The sequence below is a fragment of the Centrocercus urophasianus genome, unplaced genomic scaffold, assembly GCF_019232065.1.
Source record: "Centrocercus urophasianus isolate 14NV4802_14NV808 unplaced genomic scaffold, USGS_Curo_1.0 seq_43, whole genome shotgun sequence".
Classification (NCBI taxonomy): domain Eukaryota; kingdom Metazoa; phylum Chordata; class Aves; order Galliformes; family Phasianidae; genus Centrocercus; species Centrocercus urophasianus.
In genome coordinates this window covers 2,526,250-2,548,412 of record NW_024885011.1, presented here as the reverse complement: position 1 = coordinate 2,548,412, position 22,163 = coordinate 2,526,250, and the positions used below count along the sequence as shown (strand labels likewise).

At 58.5% G+C, this 22,163-nt stretch overlaps 4 protein-coding genes across 9 annotated transcripts in view; 3 read left to right on the top strand and 1 right to left on the bottom strand.

Annotated features, from left to right (window-relative positions):
* The first annotated feature begins 682 nt into the window (after positions 1 to 682).
* SLC30A2 (solute carrier family 30 member 2) lies at positions 683 to 2,342 on the top strand. The gene is made up of 7 exons (XM_042834058.1): positions 683 to 869; positions 1,012 to 1,158; positions 1,234 to 1,387; positions 1,462 to 1,636; positions 1,758 to 1,863; positions 1,945 to 2,079; positions 2,161 to 2,342. Exons 1-7 carry the CDS (start codon positions 683 to 685, stop codon positions 2,304 to 2,306), a joined length of 1,050 nt encoding a protein of 349 aa, XP_042689992.1. The 3' UTR covers positions 2,307 to 2,342.
* Positions 2,343 to 3,006: 664 nt separating this feature from the next.
* On the bottom strand, positions 3,007 to 8,781 carry EXTL1 (exostosin like glycosyltransferase 1). Of its 2 annotated transcripts, XM_042833971.1 has the most exons (12): positions 8,691 to 8,781; positions 7,404 to 8,579; positions 5,327 to 5,420; positions 5,151 to 5,258; positions 4,945 to 5,064; positions 4,743 to 4,875; positions 4,548 to 4,666; positions 4,148 to 4,243; positions 3,966 to 4,052; positions 3,632 to 3,792; positions 3,391 to 3,562; positions 3,007 to 3,313 (listed from the first exon to the last, which is right to left on the bottom strand). In XM_042833971.1, the coding sequence occupies exons 2-12, from the start codon at positions 8,333 to 8,335 to the stop codon at positions 3,131 to 3,133; spliced, it is 2,205 nt and encodes a 734-aa protein (XP_042689905.1). In that variant the 5' UTR covers positions 8,336 to 8,579; positions 8,691 to 8,781; the 3' UTR covers positions 3,007 to 3,130. The 2 variants fall into 2 exon arrangements, with proteins under 2 accessions (XP_042689905.1, XP_042689904.1); XM_042833970.1 differs by having other exon boundaries at positions 3,391 to 3,792.
* Positions 8,782 to 9,403: 622 nt separating this feature from the next.
* Positions 9,404 to 14,100, top strand: PAFAH2 (platelet activating factor acetylhydrolase 2). Of its 5 annotated transcripts, none has more exons than XM_042834051.1 (11): positions 9,404 to 9,532; positions 10,888 to 10,993; positions 11,106 to 11,259; positions 11,455 to 11,551; positions 11,660 to 11,728; positions 11,845 to 11,959; positions 12,721 to 12,834; positions 12,943 to 13,034; positions 13,111 to 13,281; positions 13,355 to 13,503; positions 13,772 to 14,100. In XM_042834051.1, exons 2-11 carry the CDS (start codon positions 10,904 to 10,906, stop codon positions 13,864 to 13,866), a joined length of 1,146 nt encoding a protein of 381 aa, XP_042689985.1. In that variant the 5' UTR covers positions 9,404 to 9,532; positions 10,888 to 10,903; the 3' UTR covers positions 13,867 to 14,100. The 5 variants fall into 5 exon arrangements, with proteins under 5 accessions (XP_042689985.1, XP_042689986.1, XP_042689984.1 ...); XM_042834052.1 differs by lacking the exon at positions 9,404 to 9,532 and adding an exon at positions 10,408 to 10,604 and having other exon boundaries at positions 11,074 to 11,259; XM_042834050.1 differs by lacking the exon at positions 9,404 to 9,532 and adding an exon at positions 10,584 to 10,604.
* Positions 14,101 to 21,627: 7,527 nt separating this feature from the next.
* The window catches only part of STMN1 (stathmin 1), a 4,422-nt gene continuing 3,886 nt past the window's right edge, over positions 21,628 to 22,163 (top strand). The window contains exon 1 of the mRNA XM_042833997.1: positions 21,628 to 21,665. The gene's annotated coding sequence lies outside the window, so the exon portion shown is untranslated. The remainder of the gene's footprint in view (positions 21,666 to 22,163) is intronic.

Here is a 22,163-nt window from a genome sequence, read left to right as displayed (position 1 = left end):
CAGTCACTGCTACGGGGGTGTCCAACCACAGATCCCAGGCGAGATCCACCTGCCCAGCTGGATTTAAACTGGGGGAAAGCAAGGTTCCCATGGTGGGAAGGGAGCGCACAGGGGGGTCAATGCAACCCTGTCCTTGAGGGGTGCAGCTACATCCTGCATGCAGCATACGATGTGCCCCTGGGATGCACGTGGGGAGCAGCCCCCCGTTACACCGAGAGCCCCCCGGCTGCGGGCTGCGGCACGGCCAGCCTGGGGCGAGGCTCAGCAGGCGCTTTGCAGCCGGCCTGGCCCTCCTCCCCCGGCCTGGCTTTGCACACGGGTCCCGCCGCTCCACACGGCCGCGACCGCAGCTGCCACCAGCGCAGGACCCGCACCGGGGTCACCAGCGCCGGCTTCCGAGGGATGGCAGCGGGAGGAGGGGAGAAGCAGCAGCTGCTGGGCGAGGGCACGGGCAGGTAAGGGGGTGCGCGGAGGGGCTGCGTGTACCCTCACGGGGCTCCTGGATGGGGTCCCCGTGGCCAAAGCCGTCCGTTCAGGGAGAGGACCTGGGGAAGGGGACGCGTAGGAGCAGGGCTGAATGCAAAGAGCGGGCTGCAGGTCCCCTCCTCCTTCCTCCCCCCCCTCTCCCCGTCCCCCAGCCGGGTGTCCCGATGTCACCCGTCCCCGCAGGTCCTACCTGGGCATGGCACAGAAGCATGCAGCGGGCTCGGCGCAGGGCCAGGCGCCCACCCTGGAGCTGAGAGCACGGCACCGCCAGCACTGCCATGCGGGGGGGGCTGGCAGTGACCCCCGCCAGCAGCAGCGGGCGCGCAGGAAGCTCTATGTGGCTGCTGGCATCTGCCTCATCTTCATGGTGGGGGAAGCTGTGGGTGAGCGAGTGCTGGGTGAACGGATTGCCCTGCATGGCCCCTCTTGTTCTGATCTGTGCAATGGGGCAGGGTTCCGTGCTTTGCAGTGAGGTGACCCAGTCTGTGTTTGGCTCTGGATGGGGATCTCCCATCCATACTGCAGGCGGGTACCTGGCCCACAGCCTGGCCATCCTGACGGACGCTGCCCACCTCCTGACGGACTTTGCCAGCATCATGATCAGCCTCTTTGCCCTCTGGGTGTCCTCACGTCCCGCCACCAAAACCATGAACTTTGGCTGGCACCGTGCAGGTAACCTCAGGATCCTGCTGCAGCCCCACTGCGTGCCTTCCCTAGAGCACAGTGACATCTGAGGGCTGTCTGCAGAGATCCTGGGGGCCCTGCTCTCCGTGCTGTCCATCTGGGTAGTGACGGGTGTCCTGGTGTACCTGGCGGCCCAACGCCTGCTCTTGGGTGACTACGACATCGAGGGCAGCGTCATGCTCATCACCTCTGCCTGCGCTGTGGCCGTCAACATCGTGTACGTATGATGTGCTGTCACCCCCTGGGCAGGAGGTCGGTGGCCAGGGGATGTCACTGCTGCTCTGCCTGCAGGATGGGGGCAGCTCTGCACCAAACGGGGCACGGGCACAGCCATGGAGGGGCTCATGAGCAGCCCCACACCCATGAACAGCCCAATCCCAGCGTCCGTGCAGCCTTCGTCCACGTGGTGGGGGATCTGCTGCAGAGCGTCGGCGTCCTCATTGCATCCTACATCATCTTCTTTAAGGTCTGGAGGGGAGGGAGACATGGGGGACGTGGGCTTGTCCAGCCGTGAGGTCAGATGGGGCTGAGTGCCAGTGCGGATTTGGCTGCACTTGGTGGGTTTCACCTGCTCCCACCCCCCCCAGCCCGAATACAAGTACGTGGACCCCATCTGCACCTTCCTCTTCTCCGTGCTGGTGCTGGGGACAACGCTGACCATCCTCCGTGACGTCCTCCTCGTCCTCATGGAGGGTAGGGAGCCCCCCGGGGGCTGATGATATGTGCCCCCCTCCCGTGGATGCTTTGTCTCCATCCCACCCCGCGTCCCTCCAGGCACCCCCAGGGGGATGGACTTCAACGCGGTGCGGGACACGCTGCTGGCGGTGGGCGGCGTGGAGGCGGTGCACAGCCTGCACATCTGGGCGCTGACAGCCTCGCAGCCGCTGCTCTCTGTGCACATCGCCATCAGTGAGTGCTGCTGGGCCGGGGGAGGGGGCTGGGACGCGATGGGTTTCCCCGGCCCCCAACACCCCTCCGGGCTCCTTGCAGATGCGGGTGCCGACTCGCAGGAGGTGTTGGAGGAGGCCAGCTCCCGACTGCAGCGCGCCTTCCGTTTCCACACCACCACCATCCAGATCGAGAGCTACTCCGAGGACATGCGGGACTGCCGTGAGTGTCAGCCTCCCAGCGACTGAGCGACGCTGAGCCCCGCCGTTCCTCCCCGTCCCTCTCCCCACCAATTTTTTTTTTAATACGAGGAAAATAAACGCCAGCAAACAGCAGCGCCGGGTATTCGCGGGGGACGGCTTCGGGATAGGCGATGTTGAGTCTGGAGGCAGCGGGGCTTTATCGGGAGTGACGGCAGTGAAAGCAGAGCCAGGGCTGCAGGAGGAGGCGGGGGGGGGGAGAGGGAGGGAGGCAAAGCTTGCTTCGTTTATCACTATTTTAGTTGAGAAAAGCATCTGAAACAACGGATTTTTTTTCCCTCCAGCTTTGAGGAGCGCTGGGGGGAGAGCGGGATGCAGGGGTGCAGAGGGAGGAGCCCCCGGTCCCGCTGTCCTGTTTGGGGGAGGGAGGACCGGCTCGCCCTGCTCTCACCCCTTATCGCTGCTCTGTTTATTTTTGGGAAGCTCAGCCCTCCCGGCCAGCTGCTGGCGGAGTGGGGATGGTGGCAGGAACGGGAACACGGGAACACAGGGACGAGGAGGTGGCCCTGCAGTGTGTGGGGCAGGGATGGCTATGGGGCACCCGCGGCCACAACGCAGCTCCCGATGCTGTGCTGCTGCTCGGGGCTCAAACACGGGAGCACAGCAGTGATTGCTAAGCCCAGAGGTGTTGTGAGAGGTGGCACAGTGCTGTGCCATTGCTGGGTACAGGATGTCAGACTTTGCACCTCCACTGATCTTTATTGTACTGGTAAAACCCAATCAGGAATAAAGCCCCATGGCTGTGCTTGGTCCAGGGGGGCTGTGCCATGCCCTGCGAGGTCTGTGCAGAGGTTTGGGCTGCACAGCTGAGCTCAGGGCTTCTCCAAGTAGCGATATTTCTTGCGCAGGACGGAGACCTGGTCCTTGAAGAGCACTGGGTCGAGGCGCAGCTGGGAGGACACGAGGGGCATGGAGCCAAACCAGTCCACCAGCTGGTTGAGGCAATCCTGCTGCTGGGAGAAACGCCGGGTGCTGCCTGCCGCTGTGTCCTTCACCTGCGCAGGAGGAGAATGCAGGGTGAAGGGTTGTGCCCCCAGCTGGGGTGTCTCTGAAGCTCAGGATGCCATCCTACCGGCTGAGTTGCAGCTTCTTTGTGCTGTTTCCACTGCGTGACCTTGATGGGAGGCAGCTTGGTGACAGCAGCCACCAGCAGGTTCATAAGGATGTCCTCGCAGGCGGTCAGTCTGTCCACCAGCTCCCGCAGCCCCGCGGGGAGGTACTCCGTGAAGAGGCTGTGGTAATACCTGTGGAGAATGAGGAGGGCAGGCTTCAGCCTCACAGCCCCACGGGGCCCTCCCCATCCGCCCAGGTACCTGTGGTAGAAGGCGGCGGTGGTGAGGACGATGGAGAGCTTGTTGGTCCACCTGGAGGTGTAGCCCCAGCGCTTCTGCTCGGGGTCCCAGAAGTGGCTCCATGCAGAGAAGCCCACGATGCGCTCAGGGAAGCTGCGCCACACCACAAAGGCAAAATCCACCTGCAAAGGGCAGGGGATGGCATAATTTCAACCCACAGGGACTCGTAAGAGGAGGCTGATGGCCGCCCGATTGCCTGTCCCTGAGCTTTGGGATATGGGGACAGCACTCCCTGCCAGCTCTGCAGTGACCACCACGCATCCTGCTCAGATCCATGGGGCTGGGAAGTGCTCACCTCGCTGGTGGAGAGGCTGGTGTGCTCATCCAGGCTGAGCACTGCGTCCGTCCCAATGGCTGCGTATGGGAAGAAGCGGTCGCTGAGCTGCAGCAGAGGTGGGAGTTCAATATGGGATGTACTGTGTACCCCATGGGGTGTATGGCTGTGTACCCCAGCTCCCTGCATCCTGCTCTGTGTACCTTCGTCCTGCCCTGGATGATGGTGAGAGGCACAGCAGTCTGTGGCCATGTCCCACTTGGAGGTGGTGGCTTCTCGCAGCTCCACAGCACCAGGATCTTTGGGAGGGGGGAAAGGCACAGTGGAGGGGCATTCCCTGGAGTCTGTTATCAGTGTTTGCAAGGCAGCTGAGGCTGAACCCTCCTGGTCCTGCTGTGGGACCATCTCCAGCCCACTCTCCACATCGGGCTGCACCTCTTTCATCCCAAAAACATTACACCAGGATTTGGACCAGCCTCAGAATAAAACCCTAAGTGATCCAGTTGTTGCTGCAAGCAGGGGACATTGAGGGTGACACGATCACTGCCAACCCCCTCCCACCCCAATCCCACCCCGGCCGTTCCCAGCCCCATCCCTCCCCACCTGCGCACAGTACTGGGACTTGGAGACGGCCTGGATGAGCTTGAGGGTGGGCTGGGAGAGGGAACCCAGCGGGGGATCAGCCCGGAGCAGTGCTGTGAACTTGTCAGAAGGGCCAGAGCCTGCAATGTGGGGGAAAAGGAGAGGTGTGGCGGCAGGCATTGGGCACACAGAGCATGCTGTGGCACAGGGTCTTACCGTGCTGCAGGTAGTAGAAGGGAAAATCCCCGAGGTGTGTGGAGAAGTCAGGCAGTGCCAGCAGCCCCCCAGGCAGTGAGTTCCAGAGGATGCGGGATCGCGAGCGGTGCGGGAGCAGCCGATCCCGAATGATCTGTGTGAGGACATCAGCACACCGAGGTGGTCCCGGTAGCAGGGGGGGGCTTTTTGGGGCCAGGCTCACCTCCAGTGTGGTGTGCACAATCTTGTCGACAGAGGAAAAGTATGCATCCCACAGGAACTGAGTCTGCTGTTGGAATGCCAGCACGCGCTCCGGGCGGATGCAGCGGACAGCAGAGGGGATCTGCAGGATGGGAGGGATGGGGTTCTCATCTCAGACCCCAAATCAGGTCAACCCCTGGTGCTGGACATGGGGCAGCACCACAGTACCTGCAGGAGAAGTCGCTCGCTGCCCACCACGGCCGCTTTGCCCCAGTCGATGGCCTCAGAGAAGGGCAGCTCCCAGCCGTCGCTCAGCAGCACTGGGATGCAGGCGGCCTGCGCAGGACCCCATGAGCACAGGGACACCAGGGATGATCCCTCATGCCCTCGCAGCCCCCTGGTACCTGCAGTGCCTCCAGGAAGCGGAAGGAGCCCAGACGCCGCCCTCGGGGCACGATGCAGAAGGTGGAGTTGTGCAGCAGCTCCTGGTAGTCAAACCTGGCAGGGGAAGGGGAGTCAGGCGTGGGCTCAGCACCATCCGCTCCCCAGCAATGAAGCACAGTGCACAGTCAGCACCCAAATCCCTGAGCCCCAAAACTGCATTGAGTCCTGGTACTGCTCAGGGGGGGCTGCAGGCAGTGCATCCTCCTGGCTGTGAAAGCCCCTTCTGTGCTGTTGCAGGGAAAGGCATTCACAGAGCCCTGCGACCACATCGGAAAAGCCAATATTGACATTTGGGTGGGACAGACCCTGTCTGTTCCTGCACATAAAGAGGATGGGTCCTGGGTGGGATGGGGGGGATTGCGAGGCCAAAGTAATGTGGGATATTGCTGACCCCAAGGGGAAGGTCCCCTGGACCCAGCTGTGGTGAGGATGTGGGGTCAGCACCGGCCACCTCCAGGCTGGGGGAACTGATGGGGTGGCTGTGAGGTAAGGATGAACCCCCCTGTGTGTGCTGCAGCATCCCTGCAGGGAGCCAGCCCAGCGCTGAGGCGTCAGCAACACCAACCTTTAGGAACAAAATGCACCTCCAGAGAACCCATCTGACCAAAAACTCCATGAACACGCTCTGCCTCTGCCATATCCCAGGGATACCCCACCGCCACCTGCCCCATGGGAACGCGATGTGTCCCCAATGGCCGGGCATCCTTCCCTCGCAGGCGGCCGTGGTGGGGAGCCTGGCGCCGGCCGGGCTGCGGGGCCGGCACCTCCCGATAGAAACACTCAGCTCCTGACGCACTGTGGTTTCCGGGCAATCGAGCCGGCAGGGCTTCCTTGTTTTGTTAGGGCCGGGCCGGGTGCCCACCGTGCTCCCCCTGCACGGCCCCTGTGCAGCTCCGGCTGGGCTCGGTGCCACGGGGGACCCGCGGCTGCAGGGAGCCCTCCCCGAGGCGGCGGTAGCAGGGCAGGACCGTGGCATGGCCACAACTGCCCTTTATCCAGTACAGAACGGGTTTGTTCTGGAGTGAGGGGGGCGATGCAGCCCTGAACAAGGCTGGCTTCTTCTCCTGTGGTTCAGTGGCAGGGCTTGCTGTCCCCAAGCAAACAGGGACATCTCCAAAACTCAGAGCACCCTGTCCCTGGTGTGCTGTCCCCACTGCCCCTTTGCCCCTGTCCCACCTGGGGACATCTGCACACATCCTTGGCTGGGTGCAATGGAGATGCTGATGCCTTTCTACCCAGGTGTCCCACAGGGACAAGTGCGACAAGACACATGGTCACAAGGAGGACACAGCCATGTGCCACGTGCTCACCATCAGTCTGCTCTCTAAAGCTGTCCTGGGCGAGGTGTAAATCCCCGTGTATCACAAACAGCATTAGAGGATTACCTGGGCTGGGTGGAAAGGGGATTTCCCACCCCATAGTGCAGTACTGACCTTGGGTCCCATCCCACTGGCCCACCACATGTCCCACTGCCCCGTCCCCAAGAAGGCCCCACCATGAGGGCTGATCCTCCTGAGCCTCCCTGAAGCCCTGGCTAATCCAAGTGTCTGCAGCCCCAGCTCCACTTTTACCTCCCAGCACCTCCTAAGATACTTTGAGGATATTTCCCATCAGTTCTCGTGTGGCCATGAGCTGTTCCAAAGCTGCAGGCAAGGAGCCCACACTGTGATGTCCACACCAGGATGCCCAAGCACCCGTTGGTTTTATGGGACTTGGAGCTGAGCTGGGCTGGGGGGAAATTTCAGGCTCATCTCCAAAATAAACATTTATGTTAGGGGAGGACAGCAGAGGGGAGTAGAAAAGCATCATTCATCGGTGTTAGGAAAAAGAGAAATCGTATTAGGAGCAGCAGTGGCGACTGCAGATCAGAACTGCTCTCACCAGATTGCTCCAACTTTAATACAGAATGGATCAGCCTCAAACCACCACCACCTTACAAGACGGAAATGAAACCAGGAGAGCCTCAGACTGTCCCCATTCCCTGTGCACACCTACAGAGCCTCTCCCCCCGCCTGGCCCCAGCCCCATCCCACTCACTTTTCATAGTCCACGTTGTCCTGGTCGCAGCGCGTGTCCTTGTGCCTCTCCCAGTCCTTGCCATGCCTGCAGGTGGTGAGCGACACGATGTCCCTCCCGTTGTGGATGTGGTGCAGAGCATTCCTGGTGCCGGAGCCGATCCCGGTCAGGTAACGTTTCCCCTTGAACACCAGCAAATATTTCTTTTTTGGGGGCACCGAGTTGTGGTGCAGCCACCCGCTCTGCCCGCCGCGCTGCGGATGCTCCCTGGGGAAGAGGGGGATGGAGACATCAAAACCGGGCCTGAAGTTCTTGCTGTGGAAGCTGGCCTTGGCCAGCATGGCGTGGCCTATGTCAAAACCCAGCTCCTCGGTGTAGTTGGGCCAAGTGCCCGCATACAGGTTGAAGATGAGGTGGTTGCGGCCGCTGTTCCACAAGGGGAAGGAGCGGATCCTCTGCTCCACGCTGCGGATGTAGTGAGCAGAGAGGGGGTCACGGTCCAACGTGTCGATGCTCAGCACGAAGAGACAGGCTTCCTCGGGATGTGGGGTGTAGTAACGCGAGCTCTCGATGGAGGTGAGGATCTTGCTGTAGCTCTCCGACATGGGCTCACCGTGCTCCCGCGGGTACGTGAACACCTTGAAGCCATTCTGGCAGCGGGAGGCGTCGAAGCAGTTCTCCATGCGGCACCGGCTGCCCTGGGATGTGCTCAGCTGTGCCGCCCGCAGGGCTCGGGGTGAGGGCTGCGCCGTGTCACCGCTGCCCTGCAGCTCCGTGGGCTCCGCAAAGCTGTGCAGGAGGGCACGATCCGCCCAGCGGGGCCAACTCCTGCAGGCTGCGACGTTCCTCCTGGGAAAGAAAGCAAAACGACGCAGCTGCTCTCTTCCAAAGAAGAAAAGCAGAAGCCAAGAGGCGAGGAAAGTCAGGAAAATGTATTTCTTCCTGGTCTGCATAGGTTCACGAGCTTCTCATCAGGCTCGGACGGGTACTGCGGTCCGGTGGAAAGAACGGTGTCCCCGACCCCAGGCGGAGCGGCTCTTGACGCTCAATGCCCCGCAGTATGGGGATGGGGGACCCCGCGATCCTCCTTCGGTGGGTTTCCCACTGCCTCCCCTCCAGCGCAGCGTTCCCTTCACTCCCGGGCTCCGTGCAGCGACGGTCACATTTCCCTCTGCCGTCTGGCCCAGCTTCAAATCCCTAGGGAGGGAGCGAGGTCGCATGATCGCTTCCCTTCCAAGCGGGTCAATCCCGGCGAGACTCCCCCCGCAGCCTCCGGGAGACAACCCCGGCTCACCGCCGCTCCCGTACCTCAGCTGCTCCTCCGCCGTCCCGGCGCCGGTGCCCGCTCTCGGTCGATGCTGCCCGCGGGATCCGGCCGTGCCGCAGCCCCGGCTCCACATCCCTGACGCGGCCGCACGACGGGGGCCCCGCGCTGCCTTAACGCCGCCGCGGGACGGCTGTGGGGCGGTCCCCGCACTCCATCGGCCCCGCTCCCCGGAGGGGGTCTCGCCGCGTTCCGCCGCTCATTGCGCCGGGGGCACCCCCCCCTTCCCAGCGCCTTGCTGTGCCTCCTGAGGGTGTTACTGTCCTCGGCAGTGTCCCCCTGCTGTCACTTCATCAGTTGGGCTGCCCGTCCGTCTTCCTCCCAACAAACAGCCACCGCCGCGCTGTTTGTGCCCCTCCGGGCTGCTGACACCCCGAGTCAAGCTGCGTGTCCCCCCTCACGCTGTTTCCTCCCCCCCCACGCTGTCTGTCCCCCCGGCAAGCTCTGTCCCTCTCTCCCCCCGGTGCCGTCCCCGTGTCCCTTCACTTGCTCTTGTTCCCCTCTCCCGAGCTGTCACTTCCCCCGTTGTCCCCCCCAGCCGCATCTGTCACTCGGCCTCCCGCTCCCCCTGCCACCGAGTCCCCGCCCCCGGGGACTCCCATTGGCTGTCTGAGTCCAAGTGGGCGTGGCCCGCGGCACCAAAAAGGCGCGCCCCGGAGACATCGCGGCGCGTCCACGTGGCCGTGGGGGTTCCCCCGTCTCGGCGGGGTCTGTGTGAGGGTCCCGTAGCCCATTCGGTGTGTATCCGTGCCCTCACCCAGCCCCGCAGTGCTGCCATCACGGCGTCCCACGTGGGAGTGGGGCACCCTCGTCCCGCCTACCGGAGGTGAGCCCCGGGGCACGGCGGGCAGGCCGGAGCTCGCAGCTCGCAGCCCCCACCCCTCCCGGCAGCCCAGGCGTTGAAACCGAGCCGTGGGTGTAACAACGCGGCCGGCCTCAGCCCGCGGGGACGCGGGGCGGGGAGCGGAGCGGTTGGCATGCAGCGGGAGTGGCACTGCCACAGCCCTACCGGGCCCACACCTGACTCAGTTTCCCCGGGGTGGAGCAGCGCGTGGGTTGCGTGCATAGGAAATTGTCAGGGATTATTATTATTGTTTTTAAACCAAATCTTTGGCGATTTGCCCGGCTCAGGGGACAGCTCAGCCCCGCTGGGATTTAATCCCCCGCCGCCGTGGATTATCGGGGGCGCGGGGCTGCGAAAGCGGTTTAAGTTAAAGACGGGGAACGTGGGGACGGGGGGAGGGCGTGGGGGCAGGCGGAGCCCAGCAGCGCCACGGGGCTTTGGGGAACCGTGATTTGAGCTGGGGACCGTCTTCCGCACTGGGAGGTGCGGTTGCAGCAGTGACACGGGGAGGTGCGCCGCCGGTGCTCGAAGTGGGGGGAGTGCTGAGTGCGAGGGCTAGGGGGTGAAGCTGGGGAGGGCATAGCGGGTAATTGGGAGTTCGAGGAGCTACGTGTTGCGGGGACGCTGAGAGCTGCGGAGTAGACGGGGCGGGGAGCGCTGGGGGCTGAGGCGGGGTGGGTTGGTGGGGGGTTGGTGAGGGAGGGGCGGGGAGAGCTGTGGTGCTGCGGGGGATGCTGGGAGCTGTAGTCCGGTTACCCGGTGCGTTCTGGGAGATGTAGTCCTCAGTCAAGGAGACGTTGGGAGCTGTAGTTCTCCGTGGGTGCGATACAGAACCGCATCCTCCCGTGTCTCCCGCGGTGCTCAGGGCTGTCCCCGTGTCAGCCCTGCGCCGTTCTCTCGCTCACAGCTTTATGTGCCACCTCCGGCTCGGCCAAGCCGCCCCTTCCCGTCTTCCACGTCCCCCATCGTGGAATGGGGTCAGCTGTCCGGCCGCGGTGTGAACATGGGGCGAATTGGGCACGGGATGCGTTTAACAACCGCGTGTGTCAATGAGGCGAGTCGGGACACGGGGCGAGAAAGCACAGCCGTAACCTCTGATCGGCTGCAGGACTTTGCTCGCTCGGGACAGCCACGTGGCCGGGGTACAGGGCAGCGCGGAGCCGGGGCGGCGGCGGGGATACGCTGCGATCCGCGGTGTGTGCGGGGTTCCGTAGGTGCGGAGGGGAGCAGGAGCCTTTTTTCTGGCAGGTATGAGGAGTGGCCGCGGTGTGGAGATTTGGTGACAGGAGAAAGAGGAGGTTTGGGGGGACGGCTGCTGACCGCATCGCTCTGCCTAGGCTCGGCTGCGGTGCCATGGGAGGGGAACAGTCGCTGGCACTGCCCCCGGAGAAGGGACCTCACCGCGTGGGTTGCGCGGACGTCATGGTGGGCCATACGCAGCAGGTATGGGATGGGGGCGGGCGGGGCGGCTGCTGGGTATCGGCAGGGCTGAGTTCCTGAGGACATCTTGTGGCCGCTGCCAGGACGCACCACGTTCCCCGTCCCCTCTGTCCAGCAGGGGCTCTTCTTCCGCCTCTTCTACCCCTGCGTACCCCGGGATGGAGCCGAACGGCCGCTCTGGATCCCTCGCTACGAGTACTGCAGCGGACTGGCTGATGTCAGTGGCCACAGCCGGCGGTGGTGCGCTCCGCTGCTCAGCATCGCCGTCGGTGAGGGGCGGCCCTACTCCCATCCCCACGTAGGCATTCCCGTGTCTTCCACACCTGCTGCTTTCGTGGGCTTAAGGCCAATCCATCGGGCCCTGGAGTGAAGAGGAGCTAGGGTCGGTGCAGTGGGTCCAAGCAGTGCTTTGCTGCCTATCTCCTCGATTTTTCTTGGGGTGTTTTTTTTTTTGTCCCTCACAGGCTCCTGCAGAGTGCCGCTGAGCTGGAAGGCACCTTTCAAAACCTGCAGCAGTGGGTACCCGTTGATCATCTTCTCACATGGCTTGGGAGCCTTTCGGTAGGGGGGGCTGGGGCTGGGATGGGAACTCGAATGCTGCGAGGTCCTCGCAGTCCATCACCAACCCACCGGTGCTCAAGACAGAGGCCTGACCTCATCCCTTCACAGCACTGTGTACTCATCCATCTGCATGCAGATGGCATCCTGGGGCTTTGTGGTGGCTGCGCTGGAGCACAGGTTGGTGTCACAGTCCTTGCAGCCTCGAGACGAAACCCCTCCCCAAATACATGGAAGGATGGGGGCCAGGCAAAGGGCTGCCTCACCATGTTCCCCTTTCCTACTTGCTGCTGCAGGGACAGTTCTGCTGCCATGACCTATTTCTGCACGGCAGAGGCTGTCCGGGAGCAGTGGATCCCCCACCAGCAGGTGCCACAGGGACAGAAGGAGTTTTATTTTCGGAACAATCAGGTAAGGGGAGGGGGGATGGGAGGGACTGGGATGGGCAAACCAGGATGGATCACATCCCCCACCCTAGGGGATCTACCCTTCCCAAACCTGTACTGCATTAATACTGGGGCTGAACCTGAGCTTTCTCCTTGTAAACTGAGAAAAACCCACTCCACCCCATTTGTCTCCTTTTCTCGGGTCTGGGGGCCTGCTGGTGCTCTCCCATTGCTGTCTCTCTGGGATTACCCTGCACAGCTGATAGCAGGAGGGCTTCCTGCTGAGCGAGGTTCCCCGCTGCTCCTTTCTGTCTTGTTTAAAAGGGAAGCACAGAGCTGAGATCTGTGGCTGGAAGCCACTTCAGAACATGCGGAGCCTGGAGGTGCTTTTGGCAGTCCTAAATCCCAGCCTGTTATTTTTATGTGTGCTCAGGACTGGGATGTGAGCTGAGGGCAGAGCCTCGGTCTGAAGTGCAGCATCTTCTGTCAGCACTGCTGTGGCTCAGAATGGAGAGTGTTTGAGGGCTTTGGGTTATCTCCAGTGGTCTGTGGTATCAGATTAAGTGAATTAATAATAATAACAAAGAAATTTACTGCATCCCTTGTGGGAGCCGCTGTGGTGCAGCCTCCTGTTTGCTTTTATGCTTGCGGTAATTCAGGGAAATGAGCTGTGTCTGAGTGCTGGGGGTTCAGAGGAGAGCTCTTGTTGGGAGATGTGGGGAAAAGAAGCACCTGTGAAGACTCCCACAGGGTTTGCTCAGCTGATGGGGGCAGTTTGCACTGCAGGTTCATCACAGAGCAAATGAGTGTGCACGAGCACTTCAGCTCTTCCGGGCTGTCAACAGTGGTAAATCCATCCCCAACATCCTTCCTCAGGGCTTCGACCTCTCTGTGTTGAAGGTACATGGGGCTGCAGGGCTGGCCTGGGTGCTCCTGGCTGGAAGGGCCAGGTCATGTTGTGTGACAAACAGGAAAATGCCTTCATTGTGGTGCACGTCTTTCTTGCAGGACAGCATTGACTTGGCTAAAGCAGCCGTCATGGGCCATTCATTTGGTGGGGTGACAGCTGTGCTGGCCTTGGTGAAGGAATCTGGGTTCAGGTGGGTGGCTCTGGGATGCTTCCAAGGGCTGGGAAGGCCACAAAGGGGCTATGGGCACATGTGCCCATCCCACCAGGTGTGCGGTGGCCCTGGATGCATGGATGTTTCCCCTGGAGAACGTGCTGTACTCTGAGGTGCCCAAACCTGTGCTCTTCATCAACGCCGAGAAGTTCCAGACCCCCGAAAGCGTGGCCAAAATGAAAAGGCTGAGCTCCAGGAACAGGCAGACAAAGATCATAACCATCCTGTGAGTCTGGGGCTGAGGCAGGTGCCTGGTCAGGAGTGGGAGGCTCTTACCCATGCTCCCTTCCCTTCCCCAGGGGATCTGTGCACCAGAGCCAGACTGATTTTGCCTTCCTCACCGGGAAGCTCATCCCCCGTGTCTTCAATGCGAGGGGCACCCTCGACCCCCACAAGTGCCTGGACATCATCACCCAGGCGGCTCTGGCCTTCCTGCAGAGGCACCTTGGTATGGCACAGGTGGAATTAAATGGGGCTTGCGAAGGCAGGAGGTTGGTTTGATGATGCCTGTTCAATACGGCCATGAGCTGCCTGGCTGCCATCTTCTGGGCACGAGTGGCAATGTCCAGAGGACATGGGGAAGTGTTGGCTGGGAAGTCCTTGGGAAAGCTGCTGGTTTGGTCTCTTTCCTGCTCCTACAATGGCTGCTCCTCTTATGCATGAAACCGGGGTGATTATTGTTGTAGTAACCCTGAAACCATCTCTGCCCCATGCAGATGTGAGAGAGGAGTTTGCTCGATGGGACCACCTCCTCGAAGGCATTGGGGACTCTGTCATTCCAGAAGCACCTTTCCGCCTCTCCAACCTGTAGCTTGCTGTTGGGATCCAGCTGCTGAGAATTCAGCTGCTCCTTGTCTAAAATGTTTGGGGTCTGCCTCCAAAGGGGAGGAGGACACCTGGGAGAGTGAGGCCTGCAAACTGTGCTTGCAAGATATGGCCATGATGCCCGCCATGCTTCCACGAAGCCTTCTCTGCCTGAGAGCCTGTGATGGCTGCTGGAGACTGCAGAGCTCAGGGAATAAAACCCCTGGGGTCACAGACTTGAGCTTGCCTTGGTGATAGTGCCCTGCTTGCGTGAATGGGCCCTGTGTGCACTGCAGCAGTGGGGTTGCTGCAGGTTGGGGGGTTCAAGCAATGATCCAGCACAAGGAAAGATGCAATAAGGGCTCTGAGTATGGAGATGGTAAAGTCTGATCAGGGCACTTTGCAAGTGCGAAGCTGGGGGGAGTTGAGGAGCAAGTAGGGCACAATCCTAGGTGTAATACCAGAGATGCTGGGACAAGGAGTGCTGTGTAAGGTGGCTCCCACCCTCAGCTGTCCCCAAGCAGAAGCCCGGTGCTTCTGGAGCTGCACTGGTGGTGGTCCTACAGATGTCCCCAGGCTCCCCTGGGTGGTGGGGGTGGGATGCAGCAGGACACGCTGTTCAGCAGCTGCTGCATTGCTGAGTGGTGTCCATCTGCTCCTCCTTTGTCCCCGCTGGGCATGCACATGGTGAGGGCAGTGTCAGCCCAGTGCCACAGCTCCTGCATTGCAGGGAGAAGCCATGGGCATGGTTCACAGCATTGCATGCAGCTAGGATGCCCTGGCTTAGGGTGCTGGGAACTATTCCTCATCTGGAGACAGCAAACCTGGGGGAAAGGGAGGGGAAATGGAAAGGAATGGGGAGGGAGCAGCATCCTTCCTCTGTTCTCCATCTGTGCCACTGCGATAGCCGAATCCTTTCCTCCTTGTCTCCTTTTAATTGAGGAGGTAAGGATGCTCTGGGGGGGAGATGCAACAGCAGAAGTGCTCATCTTCATGCAAAGCAAGGACTGGTGTGGACAAAGCTGCAAGACCTCAATTCTTTTAGAGGTTCCAGATACATACTTGTTAACTGATTTATACCCTCTCTGGTGCTGGGAGCATACTGGAGCATCATGCAGCGTTGGGACCAAGGTATTGAGGGTGAGGAGGAGACACTTGAGGTCACTGCCTGCAGAGCCCATTTGGGGAAACACACCTCTGTGTCCTACCTAACAGTGAGAGACAGTGACTGGTGCAGAAATCAAGTCCCATCTTCCTCCCAGAATTAGCACTGCTCTGATGTGCTCTGACATTGCAGGGAGTGGCTCAGCTCCGCGTGGCTGAGGGAGGCTATAAATTCTGCACGAGCCTTATGTAAAGGCTCAGGAAGGAGGGGGGGGGGATGACTGTGGTTGGAGGGCAACTTCAATATGTTAACCCTTCGGTGTGTTGAAAGCTGCTCATTTCCACCTCCCGTGCCAGCCTTAGGCTCAGTGCTGCTTCTTCCAAACCCAGCCCAGATTCCCCCCCCACTGGCATCCTCCAGGCTGGAGTGTGGCATGGGGACAGGAATGGAGGATGCCAGGAGCAGTGTGTGCACAAGCAGTGCCACAAATCCTCAGGTGTGGCACAGGGCGATGCTGCTCACCCTGCTGCTGGATTGATGCACTGTGTTGCTGGACCTGGATGGAAGGCTTTTTATTGGGGGGAGGGGGGAGGGGGGACAGGAAGCAGCAGTTAAGGGTTGCCATGATTTGCGAGCTGCTCCAGCACCCAACTGCTTATCAGCTCTCGGTCACCCTGTCCTTACATGTGGGGGTTTGTGTCTATTGGGTCCCACTGGGGGGCTTTGCTGCTCAATGGGAGATCAACCCTCGTTGGGAGGGACTTGCTTCAAGCTGAGCTCTGCACCGTGCCTGCTCTGCTTCCATATTCCGACTGGTGGTTTATAAATAAATAAATAACCCAACAGCTGCCCGTTTATATTCCTCTCACAGCTGTGCTTGCAGCGTGGCCAGGGTGTGAATGGGTGCATTCCTCTATCGCAGTGCAAGCTCTGCTTTCTGAAAGCTGCTGTTCCCAGGGTTGGGGCTGAGATCGGGCAGCACAAACACAGCAGGCTCAGGGCTCTCCATGCATCCCTCCCTACCCACACACACACACCCCAGCCCAGCAATAAGCACTGCTGCTCGAAAGCCAGCTTTGTTCCATCGAAGCTTGCTGCTTGATTTAATTAATTAATGCAAATTGAGACTTGTGTTAAAGCCTCCTTTTAATTACCGTAACATCTAGTGGAGCGTGATTCTTTTTTCTTCCCTTTTGCTTGTGTTTGTTAAAGGAATAGCAAAGCCTGGATGTGCAGCACCCAGCCCACTTCCCAGCCAGCTCCTCTCTCCTCGCAGCCCTTTGATCGGTGAGTACACGCAGCTCTTCACCTTGCTCTGTTCTTTCCCTTGGCAAATCAAATCTTTACTCCGGGTGAAGTTCAAAGGAAAAATCAACTTCCCTTATGACAGAAGCGAGTTGTTGTCATCGCTTCCAGGCTACCTGGAGGGAAAAACAGGTGTTTTTTTTTTTTGTCAGTTTTCACTCTGAAGCCCCATTGCAGCTGCAGCGATGCTCTGCTGGCCCTGGATGGGACAAGAGATGCTCCCTGAATAACAGAAAAAAGAAAAAGAGGATGAAGGGAAACCGAGGCACTGGAGGAGGAAAAGGGCTGCGTGAGGTCTCTCTAGTTTCAGGCTGTACAAAACACGGTGGAGGGATCATTTGGGGTCATTTCCCCTGAGTGTAGGAAGCACAGGCTGAGCTCAGACCCTGTGGGATGTGAACCACAGGTGCTCCATCAGCCCCATCCTGGCTGACACGGGGCCTCAGGATGCCTTTGTCTCCTCAAGTCCATAGCAGCTCTCTAACAACATCCAGCACCCAAGGCCTGGGCTGGGTTTCTGGTTGTTTTTATTTTTAATTAAATGAAGCACTTAGGTTAGCAGTCACAACGTAGGCATGTCTCTCTGGGTATTGATTTTAGAGCACAGCAGCAGTTGGGTTTATTGCATAAAAGACAGCGATGGGTTTTCAGCCAGCAAGGCTGCCTTTGTTTGCCTGCTCTCGCAGCTGTAGTGGATGTGCCTGGTCTTTTTTTTTTCCTTTTAATATATGTATTGATTGATTAGGAGTTCAAATTAGTGGGGGGAAAAAAGGAATCAGACAGCACTGAGCAAATGTTAAGTGCAGGTATTGTTTCCATACTGAGTGATTCCAGGCAGCCCACAGAGCCAGGGGGATGGAGTGGGAATTAACCCATTTTGAAGCCAAATTGTTGATGGAGATGGGAGAGAATTACTGATTGTCCTGAAGGGATGTGGGGGCTGAAAGCAGCTCATGGCTGGACTGCAGTGTGGAAAGATGCTTTAAAGTGTGTGTGTGTATATATATTCAAATACACACGTGTATGTGTATGTATACATATGTATTTGGCTCACAAAACAGACAGGAATGGTTTGTGTCCATGGTGTCTGACACAGATCTCATCCACATACAGCACTGTGGTTCTGTGTGGGGTGATATTTCCTTCCAGCGCCCATTCAAAGGAAGGCACTGTAGGATTTTCCCAGGCAGCAGATTTCTGCAAGAAATCCATCCCTATAGGGCTCTGCACTGATTCTGTAATTGAATCTGCTTTGATAGCAAGCAGCCCGAAGCTCTGCATTGAGTGTTATTGCAGAGTTTGTTCCTAGTGAAAGCAGGCTCACTCTGGGGTTGCTACCAGCTCACCCACCTCGTCTGTTTGACACAGGGGAAGTCGTGCTCCTTTAAGAGGATTTCCATCCCTGAACTCCTCCCATCACAACACTTCCAAGCTACATTCTGTCGTGAAAGGGTGGGAGTATTTTTAACCATATCTCACCAGGGAAGTATTAATAGCACAATGGGCTTGCTGAGATGCTGAGAGAGCTGAAACCATCGTTTAAATGCAAGGAACTAATTAGGAACCAGGGAATAATTAGTGCTATCCCCAGCTTTTCTTTCCCTCACTTCATTTGGAAAGAGCGAAAGCAAATGTCTTTACTGGAATCTTCCATCTCTACTGGATTTGTTTTATGACTTCTTATGTACCTCTCTTCCACCTGGTTGTTGAAAACACGTTGTCTCCTTTGCTCTGTCCCACCTGCAGTGACTGACTGTCACTTCTGAAATGTAATTAGTGCCTCTCACGTTGGCTCACACGCACAAAAACCAGCATAAAGCCGTAGGGCTTCTCAGCAGCCCCTCTCCATGGCTCTCCCACCCTCAGCGCTGGGCTGTGCGCAAGCGTCCTCAAATAGCAAAATTCTCAGTGCTCCATATGGGAAACACAGATATGTGTGCTGGGAGCAGAAGGAGGAAAGCTGAGATGTAAGGATGAAAGGATGCTGAGAGTAAGGAGAGCGGAGCAAGGCGAGGAGACCCCCGGGACAGCTTTCACCGCACACAGACCCCTTCTATCAGGCAGTTCTCAGCACTGCTGGTGTCATGGAGGAATCCACCAACCCTGGAATGTTACCCAGTGTGAAGTCTCTGCTTTCTATTAACAGCTGAGTCCTTTCCCTCACTCTTGCCTCTCCCCAGCCGCCTCACCTGATTGCCAGAAGCTCGAGGAACTCAGCTGTTGTGCTTTTTTTCTTGCCCAGCCCCATCACTCGCTGCGCCCTTCCCAGTGGGAGAGGGGAAGGAATTGTATGAAGCAAGTTCCAGTGAATTTCCCAAAAGCAAACCTGCGACAGAATTCAGGTGCCTTGTCTGATTGGAAAAAAGTCCAATAGTTTCCAGCAGCACGTGGAGAAGTGCACAGGGGCTTGCTGGAGGTTAGTGCAAAGGCTGGGAAACAGGGAAAGGGGAAACCTTGCAGCCTTTCTCTACCCCTGAGCACAAGTTTCTTTTATTGCTGTCTCCTCTCACAGGTTCTGATTGACTTGGATCAAGCAGAGCATTGGATTTCTAGCTTTAGGACGTGCTTTACTCATGCAGTGACCATTGCTAGTCTCAGAAAGTGCTTGCTGCTGATAGCACTTACAAAGGTGCTTTGAAACATTCTCCAACTAACATATAGGATGGCAGCCTGTCCACCACGTGTGCTTAAGCGTGGCACTTCAATGCTCACAAAGCACATTTTCTCACTGGAGATTAAATATTTTTGCAAGTTAAAAGAGCTGCCGTGGGCTGAGTTGTCACCTAATTATGTCAGTCTCTTTGTGGAGTATTTTGATAATCAACATCAGAGGGGGCTCTTTAATCTTCGTGCTACATCTAATCACGTCACGTCCCACATTTACACGTACAGGGAGCTCTCTGGATGAGCCCTTGGCTTTGCTGTTGCTCTGAGAGCAGAATGCAGTGGTGGAAGGAGTCTGAGTGCTCCGTGCTCTTTTTAAACTGGAATTCTAACGAACAGCTCTTGTTGGTGGTGAGATGAACAGGACTGCAGCCACAGAACGCCGAGGCTTGATGGGAGAAGAATCTGCTTAGAATCCCACTAAAAGTGTTGATAAACACAAATCAAATGTAATAAAAGCTTTTCACATCCTTCGTTCTCGCAGAGATTTGACAAAAATAAATTCCACATAAACAAGCGGGTTCCAAAAATAAAAGCAGTCTTGCAATGAGGCCAAAAATGAGATCGTCTCCGTGCTCCTCCAGCTGCTAAGGGCTGTTACTCCTCTTTGTATTGCAGCAGTGCTTGGAGATTTTGGCTTCAATTGGAACCGGTGGTGGGTGGCAGGTGTCACAAAGAGGTTGCTAAAGTCTGCCTAACTGACCTGGGCTGCAAAATGCCAGGGCTGAGAGCGGATCCCAATTCTGACTCCCACTGTGTTGTCTCTTATGTATGCAAGTTCTTAGCTGAATTAAATGGTTTTGGCTGTAAAGCTGATCTACAAAGGAAGGTAAGTTACAATCAGGTCTTTTTTTCTTTCTCTTTTTTTTTGTCCCTGCGAGGAGCCCACGAGATAAGATGGAAAGCTCAGAAAACAGCTCTTGCGTGCCATGTGGTTGTATCCCAGCCTGCAGCCCTTCTTCAAAAGCAACAAAGCAGTACTTCATCATCATCTCTCCAGGGAGGAGCAGTGACTAATGGCAGTAAGGCAGGTACCAAAGGAGAAGCCCAACACCCAGGAAGCTTTACTTCCTTTGGGAAATCCTGAGATCATCCCAGGATAAGCTCGCTAATTGTACTGAAAAGCATTAATATTAAAGCATCCAACACTGATCTGTGTGAATAATAGCAAATGATAAAGCAAAACACAAGCTGATGTCATGATTACTTGGCTTCTTTGTCTTCCAGCAGCATTTGGTGCAATTTAATCCAAGCATTCGAGATATTTCACACAAAACAAGCGTGTTGTGTGTGACACTGATGGATGTACAGCTGCTATTAAGCCAGGAACCCTGTGAGTGTACCAGGCATGATCCCAAATGGCCAGGCAGACAAACCATGTGGGACCTGGGATCCCTGCCACCCTTCAAAAGGCCCAACGGTGCTGCTGGAAAATGGCTCTTCCATTCACTCCAGCAGAAACCTCTCCCAGTTCCAGCAGCCAGGCGGCTGGATGTGGTTTCCATGGAAATAGACATCAGATCTGTAAAAAAAAGCAGGGCAAGTGTTTAAAATAATCTCTGTTTTGAAAGCTTTATACATTTCTGTCACAATATTAACCTTCCTGAAGGTAGGGTGGTTGTTTTTTTGGTGCAAAATCCTCAAGATTATGCACGAGAAGGGCGGATCCCTCAGAAAACTCCTTCTTTTGGTGTTTTGGGTACAAAGACTGCTGTGCTGGGTTGCATTGTAGCAGATTGGTGTTTTTCTCCGGCCATCTGCCTCTTAGTGGCTGCTGGTGTTGGCTGAAGTGACTGCAGCATGGCCAGGCCATAGGAATCGCACACTAGTCATTGTACAGCGTGTACAAAAACACACATTGGTGAGCAAAGCTCTTATCTGATGGTGTTATCCAGGGAGTGGATGCTCGTTATGCAGCCAAGGATGGAGGAACGCGTGCAGGCAGTACATGTGTCGTGTCTCCCAAAGAGCAGGATGGCTTTTCTGCTGGTGTCACCTCCCAGCAGAGGTGCTGTGCTGGTGGCTGACCCCAGAACAGTTGCCTGTTCCCATAGGGCTCTAAAAGCAAAGGTGGAGCTATGGGGTGGCTGTGGCCCTGAGGGACCAAAGGTGGGCACTGCAGTGATGCTGAGATGGTGGAGGTCTGTGCCGGCCAACCAAGGGACTGAGCTAAGAGACAACGGCCCCGAGCGACTGCCGCCCCGAGGTGACCGACGGCTCCAAGGGGCCCCTGCACATCAATAGGGGATGAAGGACGGCGCGGTCACGGCCCGCAGCCCAGAAGCCATCCCGGAGTTGTCCGCCCTGTCACCGCAGCCACCCGGGGCTCCCGCTCCTCCCCGCCACCGGGGCGGGAGACAAAGGGAGTCCCGCAGCCTTCCGGGAACGCGACAAGAGCGCGGCGCGGAGCAGCGCAGCCCCCGGGACGACCCGCGGAGGCGAGGCACGGCGCGCCACGGCCCCGCATCCTCCACCGGGCCACCGCCGGGCCGCGGGGGTCGCCGCCCCGCATCGCCTCCGCCCGCCCGCAGTGGACTACGGCTCCCGGCATGCAACGGGCGGTGGAGGAGGGGGCGCAGAGCCCCCAGCTTCGCCCTCCCCGCCGGCCGGCACGTGCCGCTCGGCTCGGCCAATAGGGGCGGGGCGGGGCGGGTCACGTGTCTTTGTTTGGCGCTTTTGTGCGCGGCGGGGCGGGCGGGAGCGGAGTGGGACCGGAGCAGCGGAGCGGGCAGGTGGGTGCGCGGCGTCGGGATGAGCCGCGGATGAACGGAGCGGTGGCCGCCGCCGCCCTTCTGCCGTTGTGAAGGGCTCTGAGGAGAAGGGCTCGGGGTGGGGGGCGGCTGTCCTTGCGGGGGTCGCGGTGCCGCAGCGCGGGGTTGCGGGGGGGGCTGTGGGGGGATTGACAGCGCGACGGGGCGGCTCCGCAGCCGTAGGGGGGGGAGGTCTGCGGGCGCTGCTTTTGTTTCCTCTACCCTGGCTGTTGTCCGTTCGATCCGCGGGCGTCGCGGCGACGAAGAGAGCGCCGCGGGAGACAATGGGCTTGGGGGTGGGGGGGATCGCTCCGAGGGAACCGCCCCGATGGCGGCTGGGGAGAGGAGAAAAGGGGCGGCCGCGCCCTCGGCTGACAGCACCCCGCCATTGTCAACTGGGGAAGGGGCGGCGCCCGGCCGCGCCCCAGCGCCTGCGAAGCCCCTCTCGCGTTGGGGGTCTTTTCCCTGCGGGTTGGGGGA

Bases quoted from the DNA above. Each gene is read 5' to 3' on its own strand.
- SLC30A2 (XM_042834058.1), top strand. From the start codon at position 683: ATGGCACAGAAGCATGCAGCGGGCTCGGCGCAGGGCCAGGCGCCCACC. The intron at 1,159-1,233 runs GTAACCTCAGGA...GGCTGTCTGCAG, and splicing joins CTTTGGCTGGCACCGTGCAG to AGATCCTGGGGGCCCTGCTC. The intron at 1,637-1,757 runs GTCTGGAGGGGA...CACCCCCCCCAG, and splicing joins CCTACATCATCTTCTTTAAG to CCCGAATACAAGTACGTGGA.
- EXTL1 (XM_042833970.1), bottom strand. From the start codon at position 8,335: ATGCAGACCAGGAAGAAATACATTTTCCTGACTTTCCTCGCCTCTTGG. The intron at 5,259-5,326 runs GTACCAGGGGGC...GGTCCTGCGCAG, and splicing joins GCTTCCTGGAGGCACTGCAG to GCCGCCTGCATCCCAGTGCT. The intron at 4,667-4,742 runs GTAAGACCCTGT...CCCACATTGCAG, and splicing joins CTTCTACTACCTGCAGCACG to GCTCTGGCCCTTCTGACAAG.
- PAFAH2 (XM_042834052.1), top strand. From the start codon at position 10,554: ATGGGGCGAATTGGGCACGGGATGCGTTTAACAACCGCGTGTGTCAAT. The intron at 10,605-10,887 runs GCGAGTCGGGAC...CGCTCTGCCTAG, and splicing joins CAACCGCGTGTGTCAATGAG to GCTCGGCTGCGGTGCCATGG. The intron at 13,282-13,354 runs GTGAGTCTGGGG...TCCCTTCCCCAG, and splicing joins ACAAAGATCATAACCATCCT to GGGATCTGTGCACCAGAGCC.